The sequence below is a fragment of the Triturus cristatus genome, chromosome 2_2, assembly GCF_964204655.1.
Source record: "Triturus cristatus chromosome 2_2, aTriCri1.1, whole genome shotgun sequence".
NCBI classification, from domain to species: Eukaryota; Metazoa; Chordata; class Amphibia; order Caudata; family Salamandridae; genus Triturus; species Triturus cristatus.
In genome coordinates, this window is record NC_140582.1 from 624,508,874 (window position 1) to 624,533,814 (window position 24,941).

Genomic DNA, 24,941 nt, shown 5'->3' on the forward strand with positions numbered 1-24,941 from the left:
GGTTCCTCATCATATTGCTTGGATAAGCGAGCAAGTGCTTCCTTGTAAGTGTCCCAGTCATCACCAGAACCTGTAATGTGAGGTAAATTATCAAAGACTTTTTGTGCTGCGAGACCTATGCAACTATATAGAATGGCCGCCTTACGAACAGCTGGATACTTTGTAGCATCAATTGCTACTAAATAATTATCAAAAATGTTGAACCATTGGCGCCACTTTACGCTTGGTTTACCAGGAGACTGAAGAAAAGGAGGAGGGGCTGTAATTTGCTGAGAAGACGCATTTTGGGTAAAACGTATGAAATGTCAAATAAAAATGAATAATCAATTCTTCTGTTTTTTTTTAAATCTCTAAAGGTTCGTGAAATCACAATGTAATGCCAAAATTATTTGTTTAAACAACGAGGCAGTTCAAAGCGTAAAAAGAATATTAAAGTTTCAATTCAAATCATACAAATGTTTGAAAACAAGTAACTCTTCTTTACTTGCTAGCCATTCAAATTTGAAGAACACAACGAATATAATGGCCACACTTAAAAATACCTTGAAAAGGTTGCTCCTGTGCCTTTAAATCTTGAATAGTAAAAAGCTGGCAGCGTTAATGAAGGAAACACTAAGAACAGTGCGCTGTACCTTTAAATTCAAAACTGTGGTGAGGACGTGAAATGACGTTGGACATTGGACAGTGAAAATGACGGTGCGTGATCTCTCTTTTTTTTTTTAACACGGCATATCCTTTGAAGGCAGAAATCGAGGAGAGCGCCGAAAATGCACGTCGAAAGAGAAACGGAGTCTCCAGGGTCCGGAAGTGAATCCAACTCTCGAAGATCAAGGCTGAGTCCCGCCCGGGCTCAGTCGGCAGAGGAGAATGTGCAGTCCAACGCCAGCCCGATGACATTAAACAAGAGAAATCATTGAATGTGGTAGGTGGGTGAATAGTTTACTCCAAGTCGTCGCCAATATGTAATAATATGAAGGGTCCAGTAGACAAGTAAAAGTAATGTGAAGATTTATTCCAGTTTATTCCATTAAGATTCACCCACGACCACGACGTCCTGCTGCCACGGATTCCAGCATCAAACTGACATTGCTTGAAAAGCCGGTGGTCAGAGAACGCCGCGGAGCGTGGACACATTTAACCCACAACAGGTTTACACCCGAGATGATCGCACGCGGATGCCTCATGAAAGACTCCACGCGCTGCGACCATCTCGGGTATACCAGTATGACATCACTACAGGAGCACTACATGCTATGCTCGCCAGCCAACATTTTCCATTTCTTCCTCTACAGATGATAAATGTGCGCATTAAACCACACGGAAAAAGGGAATACCATGAGAAATCCTACCTGGTAAATCTGGGTCCACCCAGTAATTCCCTACTTCTTGGAGTTAACTCATAATTGCATGGAACTGGTGGTTTGTTACTGCACGGTACAGGAAAATACTGATGTGGAGTTTGATCAGCGCCAGTACAGTGTGAGCTGTAATCAGGCCATGTCGGTTTACTTAGGGGGCCTGGGGATAGATCAACAGGGATGAAACTTCCAGTTGAAAGAGCCACTACATATACAAATACACAGCATTGGTACTTATCACATAACTTTAACAAAAGACAAAATTCCATCATAATGTAATAGAAAGAAGCAGTAATATTATATTGTCATTTGTGTAGCCCTTTTCTATCCCTTGAGAGGCCCACAAATATGGCTGCACAGTTGTGTTTTTCTCTTAATGCTCTGAACCCATTCATATCATCAAGCACTATCTAAACAGAAACTTAACAAAAAATGCATATATTCGGTTAACAGTTTTAGAAATGATGCTAATTATTGTCCCAGCCACCAACGACGTTCTGCTTCCCTGATACCAGGTAGCTATTTGTTGCCTTATGCGAAGTGTATTTTTGGGTGCTGTAGTCCCCATTGTACTTTGAAGTTCATATAGCTTCTTCCTTCCACAGAAGCTGTTTTGGGGTTGAGGAGATGCTCGATGTTTCATGAATCTCTGGGTTTGCACCTCCCAGGAGTAGCTACCTTCATCCTGCACCTAGCCCTGTATTCTATGTGGAAAGAGACAATATTGTTTGCATTACATAAGCGCACACACAACACTTTAGTAAATATCAAGACAGTCCTGCACGTGAAAACTAGCTGGAACACGCTAGACAATAGCTTAAATAAGGTGCTATAACTTAAAGAGCAAAGGACTGTGTGGTCAAACATGGCATGTGCCAAATTACATTTTAACAGCGAAAATGAGGCCATGGTGAACTCGACAAATTACCACACTGGGGATCCAAGCGACTTCTAATGCTTAGAACTGAAAACAGTTCTACAGGCCGAAAAACAAGAGAATGTTTAATTACGTGTCATACGTAGATAAAGATGATTTTTGTCAAATAGAAGGCACACACAAGATGTTCCTCTACAGGAAGAGGGTTAATCATTAGGTCAATGAACATGTTAAAAATTGTACTATTAGGATTATTATAAAGCAAATCAACAATACAAAAACTCGGGAGAAACAATAAATATAAAAAAACTGTGAGATCCAACACGGAAAATAAGACGAGAAGGGGCAGCAACACGTAGAATAGGTCAGGTATTACTGATAATAAAGTACATGTTGTGCACACAAAAACAATTTTCAAATATTTTAATGCCTCATTGAGAATCACAGTGAAGATTAAATGGTTACTTACTTGCAGAAGTAGTTTCACAGCTTGAAAATAGTTTGGATTCAGATGTGGTGCATCTAATCAGCCATCTAGTAGTTGGATTCAGAATTGTCTCTATTTGCATTTCTTTTTTTCCAGAGTGGTCTACATTGTCTACCATTTGGCTATCTGTCCCTCCTCTTATGATATCAGACATCCTTCTCGGAAGCCCTCGTGTGTTCGCCAGCTCAAGATTCTTTTCTGGAGCAACTTGCGTGTATAGCCTTCTTTGGGAAAAAATATATCCTATCCTCCCAACTACAAACATTGACATTCATTTTCTGACAGAGGGTCGCATGTGAATCCGTAAAATCTTCAAACTGCAAAACTACTCTTAAAGGTAAGTACCCATTCCGTTTTGCAGCGTGAATCTTTCTGGAATCACATGCTGTGCATTGGTGATGGAGCGGTATTCCAGTGTCCTATGGAAGGATGGGTAGAGAATGATTTTGTGTTTTCAAACAGTCATTTAAGTACATTCTGTCACACCTGTGCTTTCTGGTTTGCTTGCATGTCCACCCAATAATGTTTTGTGAAGGTGTGTATAGATGACCACATAGCTGCTTCGCAGATGTGGTTGATGGACACATTGGCTAAGAAGGTGAGTGTAGTGCCCTTTCACAGAACGTCCTTGGTCTTTCCACAATCTTCACTCCTGCTGTTTTGTGGAATTTTAATATTGTCAGAACTAGCCATACTGCTGTAGTTCCCTTTGTCACAGGTAACCCCATGGTTGCTGGGGATGAAGAACTGATTGGTCTTCTGACTGCTTTGGTCTCTATATGTAACACATCACTGATCTTCTGCCATCCAGCGTGTGTAGGGCGCATTCGGTCTGTGATTTTGGATGCTGGAAGAAGTCTGGTATCTGTAATGTTTGGTTACCATGAAAGTGGGATATAACATTGGGTGAGAATTTAGGGTTAGTCCTCATCAATTTCTATCCTTGTGAATTTGGACATATAGCTCCTGCACACATAATGACAGTTTCTCATTCACCCTGCATAGTTATACTATCACAACTAGGAAGGCTGTCTTCAAAGTTAGGAATGGTAATCCAGCATTATGTATCAGTTCAAAAGGCGGCTTGATAGGCTCTGTAAGTACTACATTAAGATTCCAGGTAGGGGTGGGTGCTGCTTTGGGCAGCGCTATTCTCTTTCCCCTTTCCAGAAATCATTTGACCACTGGTGTCTAGAAGAAAATACTTCCTATTATGCCCCTTGCTTAAGCTACTATGGCTGCTAGGTGCAACTCCAGCGTAGCGTTAGAGTCTTTCATCCAACAGACATGTGAGGTATTTCAAGAGTATGGTGCACTTATTTGTAGTTAGTGCCGCTCATTCCTGGCACACCACTTTCTAAAGCTATTCCATTTCTTGGAGTAACATTTTTGTGTTGTCAGTCTTTTAGCTTCCATGAGCACTTCACTTCATTCTTTTGGGCAGTTGTAAGTGACCAAATTCTATTTCTTCAGGAGCCATTCTGCCAAGCTGAGTGTCCTTGGTGGAAAATCGTGCCTCCCACGGCATGGTTAGGATGTCCTGCTGCGTTAGCAACAGCATCACATTTATGTGTGCTAGCTCCACCAGATTAGAGCTAGGCTGCCTTGCCCATTGTGGTGCTATGAGGATGAGGGTCATATTTGCTTGCTTGAACCTCTCTACTACCAGGGGTATTAAGGGAATCAGTGACAAAGCATATGCACATATCCCTGACCATTCTATCCTACAGAGATTTGCAGTTTTGTAGCTGGACACGAAGTCTTGGCATTACGTTGTATTGCAAGCAGGTCCACTTGTGGTGTTCCCTACATGTCGAAGATTCTTTGCAGTACTTGTTGGTTTAGCTCCCATTCATAGGACATGCTGTTCTGCCTGCTTTGTCTGTCTACTTCTGCATTTTCCACCCCTGGCAGAAGGATTGCCATTAGAGTCATGTTCCTCTGTAACGCCCACATCACCTGTGCTAGGATGGATAGTTTGTGTGATCTTGTCCTTTCTTGTTTGTTGAGGTAGAACATGATCACAGTGTTGTCTGTTTGTATCCGTGATACCGTGCCCTTGAATTGTGATTGGAAAGCTTTCAGGATTAGGAGCACTGTCTTGAGTTCCAGTCTGTTTACATGTTTCACTGTGTCCTCCTTGCTCCACATGCCCCTGATGTCGAGATAGTTCATGTGCGTCCCCATCCTGTGGGGGATGCATCCGCTGTAATGCTCACAGTGGGAGTAGGGTATCTGAAAGGTCTACCTATTGTGATGTTCTTATTGTTCCACCACTGTATTTCTTTGTTAGAACAACTAGATCCTCCCAAGTTCCGGTCTCCTGTGACCAATAGCTTTGTAGTCATTCTTGGATGGTTCTCATATGCAGCCTGGCATTTGGTATCAGAGGGATACATGATGCCATCATACCCATGAATCCCCCGTCTTTCCGTATGGTGAGATGGTAAAAGCACAGTGTAATTGCACAGAAGATACAGACATTTCAGAAATGCTTCATGATATAGCATGCAGATTTTTGATGAGGGGTTATTATAGAGATGTAGTCATGATTGCCAGGAAGAAAGCATGTAAGCTGGATATTAGATTCAATCTATTGAATAAGAAACAGGCCACTAAACGCCAGAAGAGATTAGTGAGATTAGTTGCAGATGTTAATCCAGAAGCTGATAAACTATACAATATCCTCAAGAAATACTGGCAATTACTAATATCAGATAAAACATTACAATAATTTTTAATGATACATCCCAGCACTACTTTTCGAAAAGTAAAGTCATTTAGAAATACAATTAGTCCCAGTTATCCTAAACCTGAGCTACAGAATTCATGGTCATCAAACATGATTTTATGGCACGACACGTAGGCCAATATTATGCAATCTCCTTTTATTGCCAGCTCATCACAGCAGCAACAATAGAAAAGAATTTAGAACATTGAAAACATTCTGAACATTAATGTAGTCCAGCGACTGTCAGCCATCTTCCTTCTTTTATTGCTGCTGCTCACCAGATAAGTAGTCCTTTTCTCTCTCCTCTTACTTGTGCTGAATTTGATACCATCTAGGAGTTGTTGTGTGTTCTTGGGACACTATTTTGCTGTTGATTTGCTGTGCGTTCTTTCGACACTGTGCTACTGTTTACGCTAATTTGTTCTCCTTGTGCTCTTCTCACTGCCATATTTACAGTCCTTGAGCTACTTTGCCTTCTCCCCTTGCTGTGCCCTTGCGCACTTGTATATATGTGTAGGGGACTCCCCCCACCCTCTCGCCCCGATGGCGTGGTGTCCGCTTGACCCTTTTTGTCGAAAACCACCATGCACGATGTAGATACATCTTGTCTCTTCCGATCGCGCTCCCTTCGCGAGACGCGAGGGAAGCGTGTGTAGCCTTCTACGGCCCGACTCGCACGACCACACATGGGATATTAACTGGGGACTTTTTCCCCATGTTGGCATCCTTTGAAGTTTTTCTGCCTCGCGCATGACACGCCTCCCAGCTAACGCTCTACCCTCGCGCTCGACGCGCCTCGTAGTACCCTAGTGACACACTCTCCCCACGCATAACGCGCATCACGCTTAAGCGCTGACCTTGATAACCTCCCTGCGCGCACCGCATTAACGCTACCCTCACCGTCTTTTCGACGTTTGGACCCCCCTGACTCTCGATCTCCCTTGGGGCAAACTCGTTTTATTCCCTTCAACGCTGCCTCTCCTTCAACGCCGAGATCAGGAAGAGGTACAAAACAAACCCAGCCCTTCCTCTCCTATTAGAGGAAAGGGGCTTACGATTCCACCAGATTTCACCGTTTGAGCTCTTTTAACTATAAACGAACCTTCCTCCTAACAAACAAGAAGCTTTCCATCAACTTCTGCCTCAGTTAACCACTGAAGACCCCCCTTGCACACAACTAAATTACTATTAATAATTTTTAACGTCCCCATCATTTCCACATAACTTTATTGATAAAAAAAAAAAAAATGTCCCATACCCAACCTGACCTAGATTCTTTAGTTCAAAACAAAGTAGAGGATATAATTAACAAAGCATTAGGTAAATTGATGGGGTCGCTCGATGAAACCATCAATAAGAAACTAGAAACCCTCTCTAACCAACCCGGATGTTCCTACTGGCCCCAAACCTCTCACAAAAAAAGATCATCAACTGATTTACCGTCAAAAAAATCAAAAAGGGTCGCAGAAGATCTACCGGATAACGCCGGTGACAGACTCAGTGTACCAGACACTGTGGATGGGCAAGAAAGAGGCCCTATTTTGGATGGGCAAGAAAAAGGCCCTATACCTAGTGATTCGGAGGATGATGAAACCTACGAGGCAGAAATAGATTTATCATGCTCCTCAGATTTCGACTCTGAGTGTGAGGATTCATCTACAACCAAACCAAAAAATTCAAATGAAGGTTCCAAGACTTCTGGCTCCAAGATGGAAATTCTGGACCCCTTTGGAGACACAATGTTCGATCCCCTCCTAATTAGACACCCATTATCATCCGAATGGACCCCCTCCCCCCACGTTGCCGATTACATCACCTTCTGGCTCAGAAGAGAAATCCCTAAAGAAGTAAGATCACGCTTACGCTCTGAATGCCCACGACCCTCCCTCCCAAACAAAATTACTACCACACCTGAACTCGACGCGAAAGTGGTCTCATTCATTAATAAGGGAGGTAAAGACCCAAGAAGAGGCCTAGACAGAGGCTTAAAATCATGCCAGGATAGACTCCTGGATATTACTGGTCGCCTTACCAAAATATTTGATATGGCTGAGATGGCCTACCTAAACGACTCCCAGGTCAACCCGAAAGAATTACGGGAATGGGTGCAAAGAGCTGTGTGTCTTCTCGGCAAGGCCAATACCGCACTTTCAAATGAAAGAAGGAAGAGCATCCTCATAAAACTTGACCCTAAACTTATTGAACTCGCCAATAAAGAAGGAGGTCCTTCGTCACAAGGCCAACTTTTTGCCGACGATTTCATTAAAGAAATGCCAAAATATGTCGGAATTTTCAATTCAATACAAAAATCACAAAAAGATATTAAAAAGGTCTTCCATGACCGAATTTTTGCGAGGGCCGGGCGAACAAGGGGTCGGTTCCCCAGCCGAGGTGCACCTTCATCCAGACCCTATATGGCACGAGGAAATAGAGGCTTCCCTCAATCCTTCACATCCTATCCCAACTTTTCAAGGCAAAGAGGCCGGTTCCGCAACTCAAGAGGCGACAGAAGACAAAGAGGCTTCTCATCAGGTACGTTATTCAAAACACCATTCAGATTCCCCTATAAAGGTGGGTGGGAGACTATACCCTATTCTCTGGAAACTGGAAGCTTGTGACCCAAGACCCATGGGTATTACAAACAGTCAAAGGCTACAGAATAGAATTCTTACAAACCCCCTTCCAACACAATCCCCCGAGAAAAATCACTCAAAATTAGTAACCAAGGAGGTTCAAGACCTTTTAGCCAAAGGCGCTATCAAAGAAACCACAGACTTAAATCCAGGATTTATCAGCAACATCTTCTTGGTAGAGAAAAAGAACAAAGAAATGAGGCCAGTAATAAACTTAAAAGATTTGAACGAATGGGTAGTCTACCGTCATTTCAAAATGGAGGGCATATACCTCCTAAGGGACATCTTGAGGAAAGGGGACTGGTTAACAAGACTAGATCTAAAAGACGCCTACCTCACTATCCCTATTTGGCCCCCTCACCAAAAATATCTTCGTTTTACATGGCTAAACAAAACTTGGGAGTTCTCAAGCCTCCCATTCGGTCTTTCTTCAGCACCCTGATGCTTCACAAAAGTTCTCCGACCGGTAGCAGCCTGGCTCAGGGCCAAAGGTGCAAGACTAATAATTTACCTCGACGATATCCTTATAATGGGTCAGTCAAAGGATTCAGTTTCGCTACACACCCACTGGGCAATAGAAATACTAGAAAAACTAGGATTTATAATAAACCTAAAAAAATCATGTCTAACGCCCTCACAAGATACACAATTCCTAGGCTTCATCGTAGACAACCTCCAAACAGAATTACGCCTCCCCAGAGACAAACTAAAAAAGTTACGAAAGGAAATAAAAAAGATCTTACTGGAGAAACGTATCTCTCTAAAAGACTTAGCCAGAATTTTAGGACTCCTCTCTTCAACCATCCAAGCGATCTTTCCAGGCCCACTTTACTACCGGGCTCTACAAAGACTAAAGAAAAGCTGCCTTCACAAAAATCACTCGTATTCACAAATGCTATCCTTAGACCACGAATCGAGAGAAGAACTAGAGTGGTGGCTCAAGAACGTACAAGCTTGGAATGGAAGGGCAATCTTCGGAGAAAATCCCGAATTAATAATAGATTCAGATGCGAGCCTAGAGGGTTGGGGTGCAATATGCGGAAACTCCTCAACAGGAGGTCTATGGTCAGATCAAGAGAGACACATGCATATCAACTGTCTAGAACTCCTAGCGGGCTCATTTGCAGTCCGGAGCTTCACTCAAGACAGAATGAAATGTTGTGTGATGCTTCGCATGGACAACATTTCAGCAGTCCAATACATGAGCAAGATGGGCGGACCACACTCAAAAGATTTGGCAGACCTGGCAAAACAATTTTGGGGATACTGCTTGCAAAAAGGAATCTCGGTCGTAGCCCAACACATTCCTGGTCTGAGCAATGGAGTAGCAGACTGGTTTTCCAGGAACTTTCGAGACTCCAGCAACTGGAGACTGAACAGACAAGTCTTCCTACACATCCAACACCTATGGGGTCCCTTCAATTTAGATCTATTTGCAGACAGACTCAATTCTCAACTAACACGCTTTTTCAGCTGGAAACCAGATGCTCTAGCTGCTGGCATAGACGCTTTCCTTCAGGACTGGAGAGGTCAGAAAGCTTATGCTTTCCCTCCCTTCCTAATGCTACCCAGATTTTTACTACAGGTTCAGAGATTCAAAGAAACTGTAGTTCTAGTAACTCCTCTATGGAAATGCCAAGCTTGGTTCCCCATAGCCCTAGAAATGTCAATAGACTTTCCCCTTCTCCTACCCCACTTCAAAACTCTCCTCCTAGGCCCTCGAGGGGAAATTCACCCCCTCCTAGAAGAAGGATCCCTTACACTGATAGCATGGAAGATTTCAGGAGACAATGGGAAATCCCTGGCCTTTCGCCAGATGCTTTTAGACTCATTTCCGAATCCTGGGCCCCAGGCACTAGGAAAGCTTATAGATTGGCATGGAACAAATGAATCTGCCGGTGTCTTCAATGGGGTATCAATCCCATTTCAACTGATGTAGTACACATAATTAACTATCTCTCTGAACTCTTTGAGTCAGGCCTATCATATAGAACTATTAACGTCTACAGATCGGCAATTTCTGCAGGCCACTGTCTCTTAAATGGTCTGCCCGTAGGACAAAATTCTTTAACAAAGAAAATTATGAGAAGCATTAGGGTCCTCAAACCACCCACACCCAAATACTCTTCCCTTTGGGACGTCAAATTAATACTTCAAGTTTTAGAAAATTGAGGTGACAATCAAATCCTACCTCTTAAAAAATTGTCCTGTAAACTCACTACCCTCCTTTGCTTAGTTTCATTTAGAAGAACGTCCGCTGTTAAAGCTCTGGAGGTCACCAGTAGAGCCTACCAACCTGAAGGAGTATGTTTTTACATTAAAAGAAGGACTAAAACCCTTTCCTCCACCATCTTCTACCCTTACTTTCAGGGAAACCCAAGATTGTGTGTGGTTCAATGCCTATTAGAATATGAAAAGAGAACGAATATCATAAGAAACAACGTCTCCCAACTTTTAATTTCTCACAAAAGCCCTCATAAAGCAGTTTCTTCCCCCTAAATTGTTGATCACCATTACATTTTCTTACATTTGATGGGCTGGTTCTTATACAAAACCCGCACTTCCAATTGATAACATGGGTTTGGTATACATTGAAAGATGGCCGCTACGCTCGCTACGCTTGTTAGGTGACCCACCATGGGGGCGCGCCCTTTCGATCCAACACAGGTGCCCTGAGTTCACTCGGCTACCTGAGACTACTTAAAGAAAGCAGATTTTGCCATGAGCTTACCGAATCGGAGGACCCGTATTACGAGCACACGTCTATTGGTTCCAGTTGCAACTAACATCTTGCGGTAAGCACAACTTGGGCTTTTTTGATAATATTTAGGCTATGCGCCTTATACCTGCTTAGGGGAAACTAGTGGCATTTTATCAAGGGGGCTATTAGAAAGAGACTTTTTAAACCCCTATAGCAACCAGGACTAGCTACAGGCGGTGCAGAGTTGTTGAAACATAAAATAAATGGATAAAATATGATCACCTTAGACGCCATGAATTCAGAATTTATACATGCCTTGGAGATCAGAACAGCTGTAGGGTCCTTAGGAAATATATATAATGCCCTCTTCCAAAGCGGACATTACGAGAATTGGATAGGTTGTCCTGATTAGATATCCAGTTCATTATATCCAATGGTAAAGAGATTGGAAAGAAGTTCAATTATCTCCTAAATCTTTTTTAACTCATTCATTTTAGACCGGGGATAGCCTTCTCTGGAACATATGACTGGAAAGGTATATATAAATAAAAAATTCTGCCACTGAAACAGAAGAAAGAACCCATGGTGACAGACATACTAACCGTAGAGAAGGTATGTTCAACATGGACCTATCATATGTTTATCTCTTGTCTTCGTTTTATCCACATAAAAACAAAATATTAAGGTTTATTCCATTTTAAAAATGGATGCCGCCATTATATCCAATGTCACGATATAACAAAGTGTTCAACCTAAGCGGTTTTGGGAAAAGGGGCCCATGGAGGTTGGATCAATACCAATTTGGACTCAGTTATTTCCATTGCCACCTGCCCTTTGAAAAATAGTATAAACATTGTATATATCATACCTTACTAATAGATATGGTTTCATGTTGCAGATTTTCACTCATGGAAGAAATGAACCTATATTGAAGTTCTTTCCTTCATCTTATCAACAGTGACCTTAAACAACATATATATTTGATCATTTCTATATCTTGGTAGGTATATTAGTAATCTACTTTGTTTATGGCACTCCTCTTAAGGATAGGTGAAATTTGCCTTAAATTAAACCATTACCACCCCCATAAATAACACAATTATCATAAAATGAAACATAGGATATCGGATATCATACTCCCTTGCGTTTCCCTTCCCTCTCTTGTCTTAAACTTCTCTTACATGTCTGTTCGCGGTGCATGATGTACACTGGGAGAATGTGATACATAGAAACTTAATGTGAAGAAAGTGATCTGTAATGCATGGTTTAACAAGATATTATGGATATGAGGAATATCACCCATGCTATGCATATGTCAAATTGTATGTACTCTCCCAAAATCATGAATTTATGTATAAGATGTCTAGTTTAATGTAGGTTTTGTCCATCAGATTGTCATCTAATTTTGTGACATTTTAGTGTTGTATATATATGTGTATTTATAATTGTATGTCTATGTATTTTTAACAGCCCTGAAGAAGTCCTGTCTCAGGACGAAACGCGTCGGCTGTGTCACATTGTAATGTCCACTATCCAATGAACTTGGAATAAAAAGACTAAAAACAAGGAAAATCTATCTGACTTTTGAATTGGACTTGAACTATATATAGTGTCATTACTTCATTGTTCTTCTTGAATGTGTGGTGCATCTTAGCTTTTGTTTGATTTATATGTTTAAGTTCCCTAGGGGACTAGCATTGTAACAGTGGGTGCTATTCAGAATGCACACACTTCCTCAATCTATGTATTATAATACTCCATTGGGGAGAATACTTTAAAGGGTGACATTTGATCAGGTGCTGATAGGTAGAAGGTTCCACTGTTAGTCCTATTAATACTTCTGCAGTTTCTTCCCCCACTTTAGCTAGATGGGTGAAAGACGTAATGATTGAAGCAGGAGTAAACACCTCTATATTTGGGGCTCATTCCCTTAGGGGCACTTCTGCTTCCAAAGCCTTTATCCTAGGGAGAAGTCTACAAGATATCTTGAAAGCGGCCGACTGGTCCAATGAAAGCATGTTCAAATCTTGTTATTTCAAACCCACATTGAATGCAATTGATAACGTATTAAATGCACTTTGAACTTGCATAATATTGGCCTCCGTGTCGTGCCATAAAATGTAGATTTTCCACAGCCTGATGAGCAGAAAATCTGGATTTTATTAAGGACACGGAGGCTAAGATCATCCCTCCTCTTTTCCCACCCAGGTGGATTAATCTATCTTATATTTTATTTCAGAATGACGGATTCATTTTGGAAAGTTCTTCCTGTTGACTCGTTCTTCTGCTCTTCAGAATATCGATTGAAACTTACTTTGTTCGCAGCGCACATAAAAGAAGGAAGATGGCTGACAGTCGCTGGACTACATTAATGTTCAGAATGTTTTCAATGTTCTAAATTCTTTTCTATTGTTGCTGCTGTGATGAGCTGGCAATAAAAGGAGATTGCATAATCTTAGCCTCCGTGTCCTTAATAAAATCCAGATTTTCTGCTCATCAGGCTGTGGAAAATCTACATTTTAGCTTTCTTCAAATGTGGACATTGTAACATGTGCAGATGGGCAGTTGATAAAAAGAAGACATTTTGTTATGGTGACTCATGAATATGTGATACTTGCATTGATTGTGGTACACATTATGTGGTATATGTAATAATTTGCAAACGTAATACAATCTATGTAGGGAGCACCATTAGGACACTGAGAAAAAGAATTACTGAGCACTTTAGAGCACTGAAGCAAAATGATCTAAAATATCCCAATGCAGCACATGCAATGGAATGTGGGGCTCAGAATGTCTATTCAGGTTTTAAATTTCAAGGTATTGATCACTTTGCTAATGATGTAAGGGGAGGTAATCGTGAATTAAAAATTAGAAGATGGAGGAGGCGCTTCGCGCGCATCCAAGATGGTCGCGTGAGCACAGGGCTCCCCGGACCCTTGCCGCTCCTCGCAACTTATCCTGACATTATCCTGGATTTGTGGACGGATTCTGGAAGATGAACCTTGGCTGAATCCATAACTCTTTTCAGAACGTAAATCGGACCTGGGAGACCTGAAATACAGCGTCTTGCATTTTGGAGGCCCACCTGGAAACTGTGCCCGGTGCTTTGGTGAACTGTGGGGCCGGGGAGTAGTTGAACAACAACGGCATCGGAGCCTTGCCAATGACCGCGCCCCCACTTTCAGTTTCGCTTTTGTACTTCTGCATGGCCTGATCGAGGAGCTACTTCGCGCGGCTGGGGCGTCCTCCGGCCTTTGTACTGGACTGATTTGTGCCTTTTTCTCAACCTTTCCGAGCGGGCTCTAGGACAGTCGGTGTCTGATCTGCTGGCGCCCCCTTTGCTATCGGTCCGGGTGGACCCCTCCGGTGAGCATCGCTCAACATGGCGGGCAAGGGGGATCCCGAGAAACGGAGGGCCAAGACATCCCAGCGTGGGGGACCAGTCCAGAGTAACATCATGGATCGTTACACCCAGGGTAAAGGATCCCCCGGGCCAGCGAGTGCCGTCGTAGAGGACTCCGGTGGTGGCCCGTCCGTCCCCACGGAATTGTCGCTGCAGGACGTTATGGGCGCCATCAACGGCATACGGGAGACCATCGCCCAGCAATACGAGGCTCTGGCCCGTAAAATTGACACGGTCGCCATTGATGTTACGTTAATTCGGGCAGATCTCTCCAAGACTAACGAGAGGCTTTTGTTCGCTGGGCATTTGTGACAACCCTGCCATCTCTGCACTAAGTATCCCTGGCGCCTGTCTCCCCTGCCGCCGCTGCAATTTTCGATCCCTGGCGCGGCCGCAGTGAGGGGAGAACCACAACCTCCAGCATCCCAAGCGCCAGGAAGCTGCACACGCCTCTCCCGTGACCGGAGGCGCATTTAAGGAGACGAGAGCTCCGGTGGAGTGGGGGCTTTTGTTCGCTGGGCATTTGTGACAACCCTGCCATCTCTGCACTAAGTATCCCTGGCGCCTGTCTCCCCTGCCGCCGCTGCAATTTTCGATCCCTGGCGCGGCCGCAGTGAGGGGTGAACCACAACCTCCAGCATCCCAAGCGCCAGGAAGCTGCACACGCCTCTCCCGTGACCGGAGGCGCATTTAAGGAGACGAGAGCTCCGGTGGAGTGGGGGCTTTTGTTCGCTGGGCATTTGTGACAACCCTGCCATCTCTGCACTAAGTATCCCTGGCGCCTGTCTCCCCTGCCGCCGCTGCAATTTTCGATCCCTGGCGCGGCCGCAGTGAGGGGTGAACCACAACCTCCAGCATCCCAAGCGCCAGGAAGCTGCACACGCCTCTCCCGTGACCGGAGGCGCATTTAAGGAGACGAGAGCTCCCGCGTCGCGGGATCGCGCGCGGGTCGCGCCGGGCGAAGCCCGGGACAAGGGCGGGCCCTCTGTAGCCCTCAGGAGCCGAAGGAGGCCGGGCCGGGCACACCCCCCTTAATTTTTGTCGGTACTGTTCACATACTTATTTATGTTTGCATGATATCGTTGGACTGTTGGACTGTGATATAATTTCTTCTAGTAGTGTTGTATATGCCCATACAGCGGTGTTTTATTTTTGTTTTTTAATTAAGTTACATTTGATATGGCTGATTGCGCTAATAGGGGTACACTTGATGGGTATTTATTGAAAATTCCCACGGGCTCAGATCGTGAGGCAACACTTGCTGAATTAAGAGTGAGGCGTCGCAATTCTATTGAATTAATTAAAAGTACGCCTCTAGTCACGAGCCCACAGCACTTGGTAAATACTCCAGCTGAGAGTGGGTATTCACCTAATGATACTCCACTCCCTCCTGGTAAAATTGATTCAATTGTACAACCCCAAAGTGTATGTGTTGTTGAGACACTAATTGATTTATCCCCAACTGTTTTACATATATCCTCGAGCCAAACGGCTGAATTAGCAGTTTGTAATGGGCCTCCACAAGCTGGTAAGACCCCATCCCACAAGGTTAATTCATCTAGGAAATTCAAATTAATGGGTCCCTTGCCTAATAAACGGAGAAGGATAGATCCTGATTTGTCAAAGAATAGAAAGACAAAAGGTAGCCGTAATTCTGGCATGTCAATCACTGATAATGATCCCACTCATTGTGCAGCCAATTTATCTTCTCCTGGTAAGCTTACATCCTGTCTTTTAAATAACATAAATGTTGAAGAGTTAATGGGCAATATAGATCAGTTATTGAAATCTCTTTTACTACCTGTTGTCGACAGTTTAAAAGTAATTGAAAAAAGGTTGGAGAAAGTGGAACTCTTTATAACTAGTAAAATGGAATCAATTGTGGGTCTTTGTACATCGCACACAGTTCCTTCCGTTGGATCAGGCGTTGCAGAAACACCTTATATTGCCCCACGTCTAGAGACCACTTCCCAAGCTCAGTCGAGTACCAGCACGATAACTCGCACAAATGTAGACGGTGATACAATGCAACCCACTACTTCGAAAAACACCAGTAATTATTTGGGAGATAATGTTTTGCCACAAAATGGCCCAACGAGTGACAGAAAAAGTCACAAGCCAGCTCCTATTGTCAAACCACACCGAGCTTCCTTTATTAACTTGCAACCGGAAGCTGTCCCCCTTGTGGTAGTTCTTGCGGGTGTTCCTACCTTAAAAAATGACATAACAGAGGGTTATTCTCAGTTAAAAAACAAGGTGATTCATTGGCTCTCCCAGAACCGCCCTCTTCCATCACATATTAACGGGGATATTCTTCATGTACGACGTTTACCCTGGTTGGGAAATACACAAAAAAAGATAGATGGTGATATTATTTTAATTAACTTCAGGGATCCCAGAGCTGTCAGTCATATTCTTAATTGGCATACTAATTACACGAGATCTAGTATTACTACTTGGGAACTGACCTTTTTTTATCCTAGAAGTGAGATAGTTCCCAATATTAATTTTGAGGCGCCACATCTTAACCAATTTAATCCTCCTATCCCGCTGAGAAATCGTTATGAGGCACTAGCTAGTCTTGAGGATGTGGACTGACTCGTTAGCCCTAAAGCCCCCCCTTTGGCTCTAGAACAGTCATCCTCCGTGACACCTCTAGCCTTCAGTGACCCAAGCGAGCTAGTATTATTACAAGTAAGCTCAGATACTTTTAATGGCCATCCCCCTGCCCCAGATATTCTACCACCTGTTGACAGCTTGGTGGGTATTAAGACAGTTCTGGGGAACCTACTCTCCTGGAATATTGCTGGCCTATCCTCTAAAATGGATTCTGAGGATTGGATAGCTTTTATTAATCGTTATGATTTGTGCATATTCCAGGAGACTTGGCTTTGCGAACCTCTTTTTGTGCAGGGATACCTGAATTATTCGGTACCTGCACTAAAGGGATCGAGAGGAAGACCAATGGGGGGACTAACCATATGGGTCCGTCAGACTCTAAAACTAACCATTAAAGTTGTAGAGACTAATAATCGAGATATCCAACTAATCAAAGTGAACCTAGAAAATTTAGGTATGCTGGATATTTATAACATCTACGTCCGGAGTAATAAGGGAGGGAGTCTAGAGACTCTAACAGTTTTGAGCAGCCTTCTTGACACCCACTCTCCAAATAACAACATTGTCATTGCTGGCGATTTTAACAGAACATTTGAGCCACTGATTAATGAAGACAATCTTTTCGGGGAGGAAGAGGATAGCCAATGGGGAGTCCCCAAACTAGAGCTCAAACCGGTTGCACGGTGGACCAGTGACGTCATAGCCTTAAACTCTATCTGTTATGAGAAGGGCTTAAGAGCTCTGAATGGAAGGTCCACCAGTGACAGGAATGGAGCCAATACGTTTGACAATGGGCGTTATAGTAGTCGAATTGACTACGTTTTATGTAGTCTTAGTCTGTGGCCCTCAATAAGCGACATGGAGGTTGTTGTGAGAATTGAGAGCGACCATAATCCTTTGTGTATTAGACATAAATGGTGGTCCCTATCTAATATGCACGCTGGTTTTCCTGAGCTGGTTCCTCCTGCGATCGTTCCAACTAACGATCTACGCAGATTAAAGTGGGAAAAGATAGCAATTAATTCTCAAATTATTGCTGACATATCTGACAAGGTCGACGAAGCAATGCTGGCAATTGAGCTCTCTAACTCACTTGACACCGGTTTAGAAACGGTAGAAGGAATACATAACACTCTTTTTTCCACAATTAAAAATCATTTCCTTAAACCTATAAAAAAATAACGGAGCTAGAATCGTTAAGCCTGCCAAGTGGTATAATAAACAATGTAGAGAAGCTCGCTTAGCCTTGGGTAATGCTATTAAAGGTGGTATACCCCTAGTAATTCAATCAGCTAGAAGGGATTATAAAACCAGCATATCAAAGGCTAAGAAAGCATGGGACGAACACCATTGGGCCGAGTTACTGGTAGCCAGTAATAAACGGGACTCCCGGTCTTTCTGGCACATTGTTAGGTGGGGAAAATCGGGTTTTCCAGAAACCCATATAATAATGTGCCTGAGGAAGAATGGGTGACATTCTTCAGAGCACAGTATGCTAACCCAAATAGTTTTAGCCTGGGGCTAGAAACTATAGTAGAACAACCCCAGGAAACTTTTTTTAGTGTCTCTGAAATCTTGAAGGCCCTTGATTCAGTGGCAAGTGGGCGTGCCCCTGGTCTTGATGGAGTGCCAGCGGATTTATTTATTAATGATAAAGAACGCTGGAGTAAGTACATTCACCTACTCCTGAATGCCATTGCCTTGGGCGCGCCGGTACCCACTTCCTGGCAAGGTGCAATAATTATTCCCATTTTCAAAAAAGGTGACCGGTCTAAGCCAGGCAACTATAGGCCAATAAGTCTCATAGACACTATACAAAAAATTGTGGGACGAGTTATTGTCAATAGGCTCCTGGATTGGGCGGAGGAGTTTAATGCTCTTTCACCCTTCCAGGCAGGTTTCCGACGCTCTACCAGTACAGTCGATCAGGTTTTCCGATTCACACTGATACAGTGGAAAACCGTATTGCTAGGCGGGGGAAGTCTTTATGCGGCTTTTGTTGATTTAAGGGCCGCTTTCGACCTTGTCCCTCGTTCTATGTTATGGGCGGTACTTAAGAAGCAGGGACTCCCAAACGAATTATTATCCCTCATTATGAGACTTCACGAATCCAATTATGCTAGAATTCAATGGGGGGGGATGGGATCGGTAACCGCGGATTTTCCGGTTGAAAGGGGAGTTCGTCAGGGCTGTTCGATGGCTCCTGTACTTTTTACATTATACATCAATGACGTTGTGGGCCGCTTGCTCTCAGCCCAAGTGGATGCCCCTTTTTTAGCAGGGACTAAAATCCCTATTTTAATGTTCGCTGATGACACGCTCATCCTATCGAAAACTCCCAGTGGTCTACAGCATGCCTTGTCAATCTTTGATCAATTTTGTGGGGAGTATGGCTTAGAGGTTAACACTGCCAAAACCAAGCTTATGATTTTTAACCCCCACCGAAGTTTTAAATCTAAAATTACTTTGAACAATCGTCCGTTAGAGGTAGTGAAAACCTTTACATACCTAGGTATTCATATATCTAAAGAGAAGACCTGGCGGAACCATATTGATCTGGCAACACTCAGGCATAGTCAACTCTCTGGTGCCATCTGCGTAGAGCATAGGAAATCCTTAACTAAACCTATTAAACCCGCCTTGCAGATTTATGAAGCAAAGGCTTTAGGCTCCGCGCTATACGGCGCTGAGCTTTGGGGTTTTGAAAAGGTGGCTGCACTTCAAACCTCGGAGAATAAATTTCTCAGGGCTATAACTGGTGTTCCCAAAAGCACCCCGTTATTGCCCCTAAGATATGATTTGGGTATAAGTGCAGTCACAGATTTAGTTAAGTTACGACCAATAATTTATTGGCACAGGTTGTGGACTACCCCTGTACTGAAACATTATGCCGAGGGTTTTTTAGATATTATGAGCTCCGATGTTTACCACAAAATTGGATGGTTGAAATTATTAAAGACATCCCTTATTGAGCTTGGTATGTCCCAACTTTGGGAAGATCCAATGAGAGCAATCTTTCCCTCCAAAAATATTCTAAAAAGTGCTTATTGGGAGATGGTTGCCTCTCGACATTGGAGAAGCTCTAGCGCTGGTTCAATGTCTGGTGAATTTTTAGAGGCAAAAATGTATCCCTGTTTAGAATCGTACTGGGACACTATTACCAGGCCTGGAGATAGGAAGCTCCTCTTCCAACTCCGAGCAGGTGCACTCCCACTTAAATCTCTGACATCTAAGTGGAATGGTGGATCCTGTGACACCTGCCCTGTTTGTGGTATTACTAAAGAAACCATCGGCCATTTTTTATTTTCCTGTAATCGCTATGCGGCACCAAGGCGCATTTGGTTATCCCCAATGTGCAAAAATCTTGGGACAGTTAGCAGCACTGTGGCCCTGCGTATCATACGCACCAGCACTTTGACATGGGTTTTAATAGCCACTGCAAAGTATTTAGGTTGGGCGTGGTCAATTAGAAGGAGATTGCTAGGTACTTAACTACTCTCCCAATTACTACAGAGACTGCTAGTTACTGACTATTCTCTGTCATGTTTTATTCTCGTGTCTTATCAGCCGTTTTAGAACTATTTTAAACCATGGTTTTTAATTATTTTATTCCTATTAATATAGGTAGAACAGTACATGCATACAGGATTAAACATTTCAGTTAATAATTTTTTCTTCCATGAAGTGTGCTTTGTAATTGATGTCATCGATGAAATTTAATCTTGTTTTAAATTGTATGTATTTGTGTTTGTTTATTGTATTGTGTTTTGGCTTTTATGAATGAAATTCGAATAAAGGATACTCTGACTGACTGACTGACTGACTAACGAGAGGGTTCAGTCGCTGGACTTGAGGACATCCACTCTTGTTACGGATGTATCAGACCTCCAGGCAACTCTTGGCGACCTAAAATCGGCAAACGACACGATGTCCCGGCGGCTGGAGGATTTCGAAGGTCGGGCACGACGCAACAATATCCGCGTCATAGGTGTACCGGAGACTTTCGACAATCGTCCGGTGGACCTCATGGTCGAAGATCTCATCCTCAATCATCTTGCTCCTTCAGGCCTGAGCAAGTTCTTCGCCGTGGAGCGTGCCCATCGTGTCCCGGGTGGCAGGCCTCGACCAGGAGCTCCCACGAGGCCTATCATTGCAAAACTTTTTCATTACAGAGACCGGGATGCGATCCTGCAGGCCTCGAGGGTGCACGGCCCAGTTAAATATGAAAATTCCTCCGTCAACTTCTTTCCGGACTTCACCCAACTCGTTCAGAAACAGAGAATGGGCTTTCAGGGGGTGAAGCGCCGTCTTCGAGATCTGGAACTCAAATACTCTATGCTTTTTCCTGCCAGGCTTCGTGTGGAATATGAAGATCGGACTATCTTTTTTGAACGCCCTGACACCGTGAGTGACTGGTTGAATTCCCTGCCGGACCGGGGCGAACGATCTGGGCGTACTGGCGGTGCCGAGGGCGGAGGGCCTCTGCAGGAATGATTCTTGGTCCTCCACCTTAAAATTTCCTTCTGCGCTCAGCCAGGTTCTACTTCGATTGTATATTTTGTCTATCAATGTTTTGTTTGGGTGCGGGCGGGGACGGGTCCCTTTCCTCCTCTAGGGTCTTTTTGTAGCATGGGATTGTTAGGGCGACAGGCACATTGCAAGTTGGGGGGGCTGTATAGTCCGCAGGGGTGCAGGGTGGGGGGAGTTGCAATGGTGTGGGGGTGGGAGGGTGGCAGTGGTTGTTGGGTTGTGTGTTTTTACTTTTCAAGGCGGTATGTTTGTTCCCTTTCAGTTTCAGGTGTCTGGCTGCGTGCCCGGGGACTCCAGCTTCTTGTGTTGGGATGGGGGGGGGGGACGGGTTGAAACTGATGTCTTGGAACGTCAACGGATTGGGGGACCGTATCAAACGTGGGGTTGTGTTGAAATATTTGCGCCGATTGGCCCCTGATGTGGTATTTCTTCAAGAGACGCACTTGGTGGGCAATGTATGTCATGCTATGAACAGGGGGGGCTACCGACTGGTTGCACATTCTGGCTTCACCACTGGATCCAGAGGGGTGGGCATTTTGCTGCGATCTTCCCTCCCGCTTGAGATTGACAAAGTCACTCTTGATGATAGAGGGCGCTTTGCGTCCTTGACTGGACGGTGGGAGGGGCAGACCCTTTCATTGGTTTCGGTCTATGTTCCCCCGGGCCTTCAGACCTCCACTTTCTCGGATGTGGGTCGTATGTTACTGGAACTTCCTGATAGTCTCTTGCTTGTGGGTGGGGATTTTAATTCCGTGATTTCTGGCGAGTTGGATCGTTACCCTCCCAGAGCCCTCTCTGCCGCCCAGGCGTGGCTCGGCGGGTTCTTGGACACTTTCGGTCTAGTGGACTGCTGGAGGTTGATACATCCGACACAGGGTCAGTACACATTCCACTCCGGGGCCCACGGGAGTCTCTCCAGACTAGATTATTTTCTTATGCCCGCGGCCCAGACCACCCGGGTCCGGGAGGTTAAGCACCTGGCCCGGGGCATTTCCGATCATTCCCCATTGTGGCTCCTCTTCGATACCGGGATGCGATCCGCCGGGCGGATCGCCCCCATTAACCCCTGGTACCTGCGTGACCCCAAGATTCGCAAGTGTCTCATTAAGTCGCTTGAACAGTATTTTCTTGAGAATGAGGGATCCGTCTTGTCCTCAGTGTCCCTGTGGGAGGCTTTCAAAACGGTTCTCCGAGGACACGCCCTATCCCTGATCGTGGAGGCCAAGAAAGCTAAGAACGGGGCGGTGGTTGCGTTGGAGGCTGAGATATCGGGGTTGGAGGCTGCCTTGGAGACGGGTGTCACTCAGGACGGGCTCCACGCCCTCAGCCTGAAGCAGTTCAAATATAAGGCCCTTGTTACGGATGCTGCTCGGACAATGTATAGGGAACAGCAGGGTAGATTGTATGATGCTGGGGATAAGGCGGGTAAATTGATTGCTTGGCTTGATAAGAAGGAGAGAGTGAATCGAGTGGTCCCCGTGCTTCAGACGTCGGAGGGAGTGAGTGTGACTGACCCTGGTGAGATTGTGGAGTGTTTTGCTGACTACTTCCGTGCTGTGTACTCCCCGGTGTCTGCTAGAGATGAGGCTGACTCTCGTCACTTGTTGAAGGATATTGCTTTGCCCTGCCTGTCGGTGGATGAGCGTGAGCAGATAGATGCCCCATTATCAGTCGACGAGATTGCTACCGCGATTCGTTCCCTTCGCTCAGGCAAGGCTATGGGCCCCAACGGACTCCCGATTGAACTCTATAAACTGCAACCGGATAAACTTGCACCATTTCTCCATCGTATGTTTTCGGAGTCGCTTGAACTTGGTTCTCTTCCTGATGACCAACGTCTAGCCACTATAGTCGTGATTCCCAAGGACGGTAAGCCTCGAGACCGTTGCGCCTCGTATAGGCCTATTTCTCTGTTGAACGCCGAGCCGAAAATCCTTGCCAAGGTTCTTGCTAACCGCCTGCTTACTGTTATTTGTGATCTGGTGCATCCGGACCAATCCGGTTTTATCCCGCACCGGAATACGGCCCTTAACTTGCGGCGCCTACATGGCGTACTTGCAAGGGCGGAATATCTTTCAGAGCCGGCCATCTTGGTTTCCTTGGACGCCACGATGGCCTTTGATACGATAGAATGGCCGTATCTCTGGGCCGCCCTGGCAAAGTTTGGCTTCGGGGCGAGATTTATTAGTTGGGTTAAACTCTTATACGCTGCTCCGTTGGCACAGGTTGTCGTTAATGGGAGGGTTTCCCGGCCTTTCGTTCTTGGAAGGGGCACTCGGCAGGGGTGTCCATTGTCTCCCCTGCTTGGCTTCGTTGGGAACCGTCGATGAGAGGGATCCAGTGGGCCCCTGGCTTTGAGGACCGTGTTTCGTTTTACGCGGACGACATTCTTTTGTACCTCACCTCACCTCGTAAGTCACTCAATGTGCTCTTTGACATTCTCACTTCCTTCAGCAAGAACTCTGTTTTGATTATTAACTGGTCCAAATCTTGTGTCTATGCTATATCCGGTGGCTTTCCTCTCTTGCCTTCTCGTTTTCCCATTAAGGCTTCCCACTCCGGCTTTACGTACCTGGGGGTGTACGTCTCATTGGACCCGGCTGTTCGCTACGAACATAATCTCCTCTCTCCACTTCGGAGATTGAGGTTAGACGTGGTGCGTTGGCGTAAGCTTCCCTTGTCTCCCCTCGGTCGTGCGGCACTTTTTAAAATGATGTCTCTTCCCCGATTCCTTTACGCACTTCAGAACTCCTTTGATATTATTCCGGCGGCCTACTTCCGGGAAGTGGAGAGCTTACAAAGGAGACTTGTTTGGGACGGTCGTGCATGTATTGCTCTTGCAAAACTGACTCTCCCCTGGTATGATGGGGGCATTGCGCTCCCGGACATCAGGAGGTACTATTGGGCTTCCCAGCTATCTGCTATTAACCACGCAACGTACGCACCTGGTCCGAATCCGGCTTTCGAAATGGATAGATTTTTGTTGCCTGGCGGCAACTTTAACAGAGCGCTTTACTCTCGATCGGCTGGGAGGAACTTGACCGGTCCCACTAAGATTGCAGTACGCTTGTGGAAGGCTGCGAATCTGGCCATGGGCTGGCATGATCGTTTGACGGGTGCGACCCCTTTGTTTGCGTCTGAAAGATTGGGAAGCCTCTGGACGACGAAGGGCTTTGAGCGCTGGGATACGATTGGCATCAGCAGAGTAGGTGACCTCTGGGTGAAGGGTGCGGTTAAATCCTTTGCTGCGCTGCAGTGTGAGTACGAATTGAGTGAGAAGGAGTTCTTTCGGTACGTTCAGGTTCGGCACCCCTTGCTCTCGGTCTTCGGGGCTGGGACCGCAGTCCCTGTATCTTCGCCACTCGAGGACCGCATACTCGACGGTCACTTGCCCGACAGTACTATTTCCCTTATCTATAAAAAACTAATAAACATTCGGGCGGATCTCCTCGTGCGTCTTCGGGAGGCGTGGATCGGGGATGGGGTGGAACTGAACGATGAGGATTGGCAGTCAGCGCTGTCCTCCCCTAAGGACGTGGCCATACCCGCGCGTCTCCGTCTTGTCCAGCTTAAAATTCTCCACCGTGTCTACGTGTCGG

At 45.0% G+C, this 24,941-nt stretch overlaps 1 protein-coding gene across 9 annotated transcripts in view; it reads right to left on the reverse strand.

Moving 5' to 3' along the window:
- Positions 1–999: 999 nt before the first annotated feature.
- The window catches only part of CBR4 (carbonyl reductase 4), a 276,454-nt gene continuing 252,512 nt past the window's right edge, over positions 1,000–24,941 (reverse strand). For all 9 annotated transcript variants that reach the window (XM_085641799.1, XM_085641802.1, XM_085641801.1 and 6 more), the window contains one exon: positions 1,000–2,062. Coding sequence is in view for 2 of the 9 variants with exons in the window: in XM_085641809.1 (XP_085497935.1) it covers positions 1,998–2,062 (65 nt within the window). In the remaining 7 variants the exon portion in view is untranslated. The remainder of the gene's footprint in view (positions 2,063–24,941) is intronic.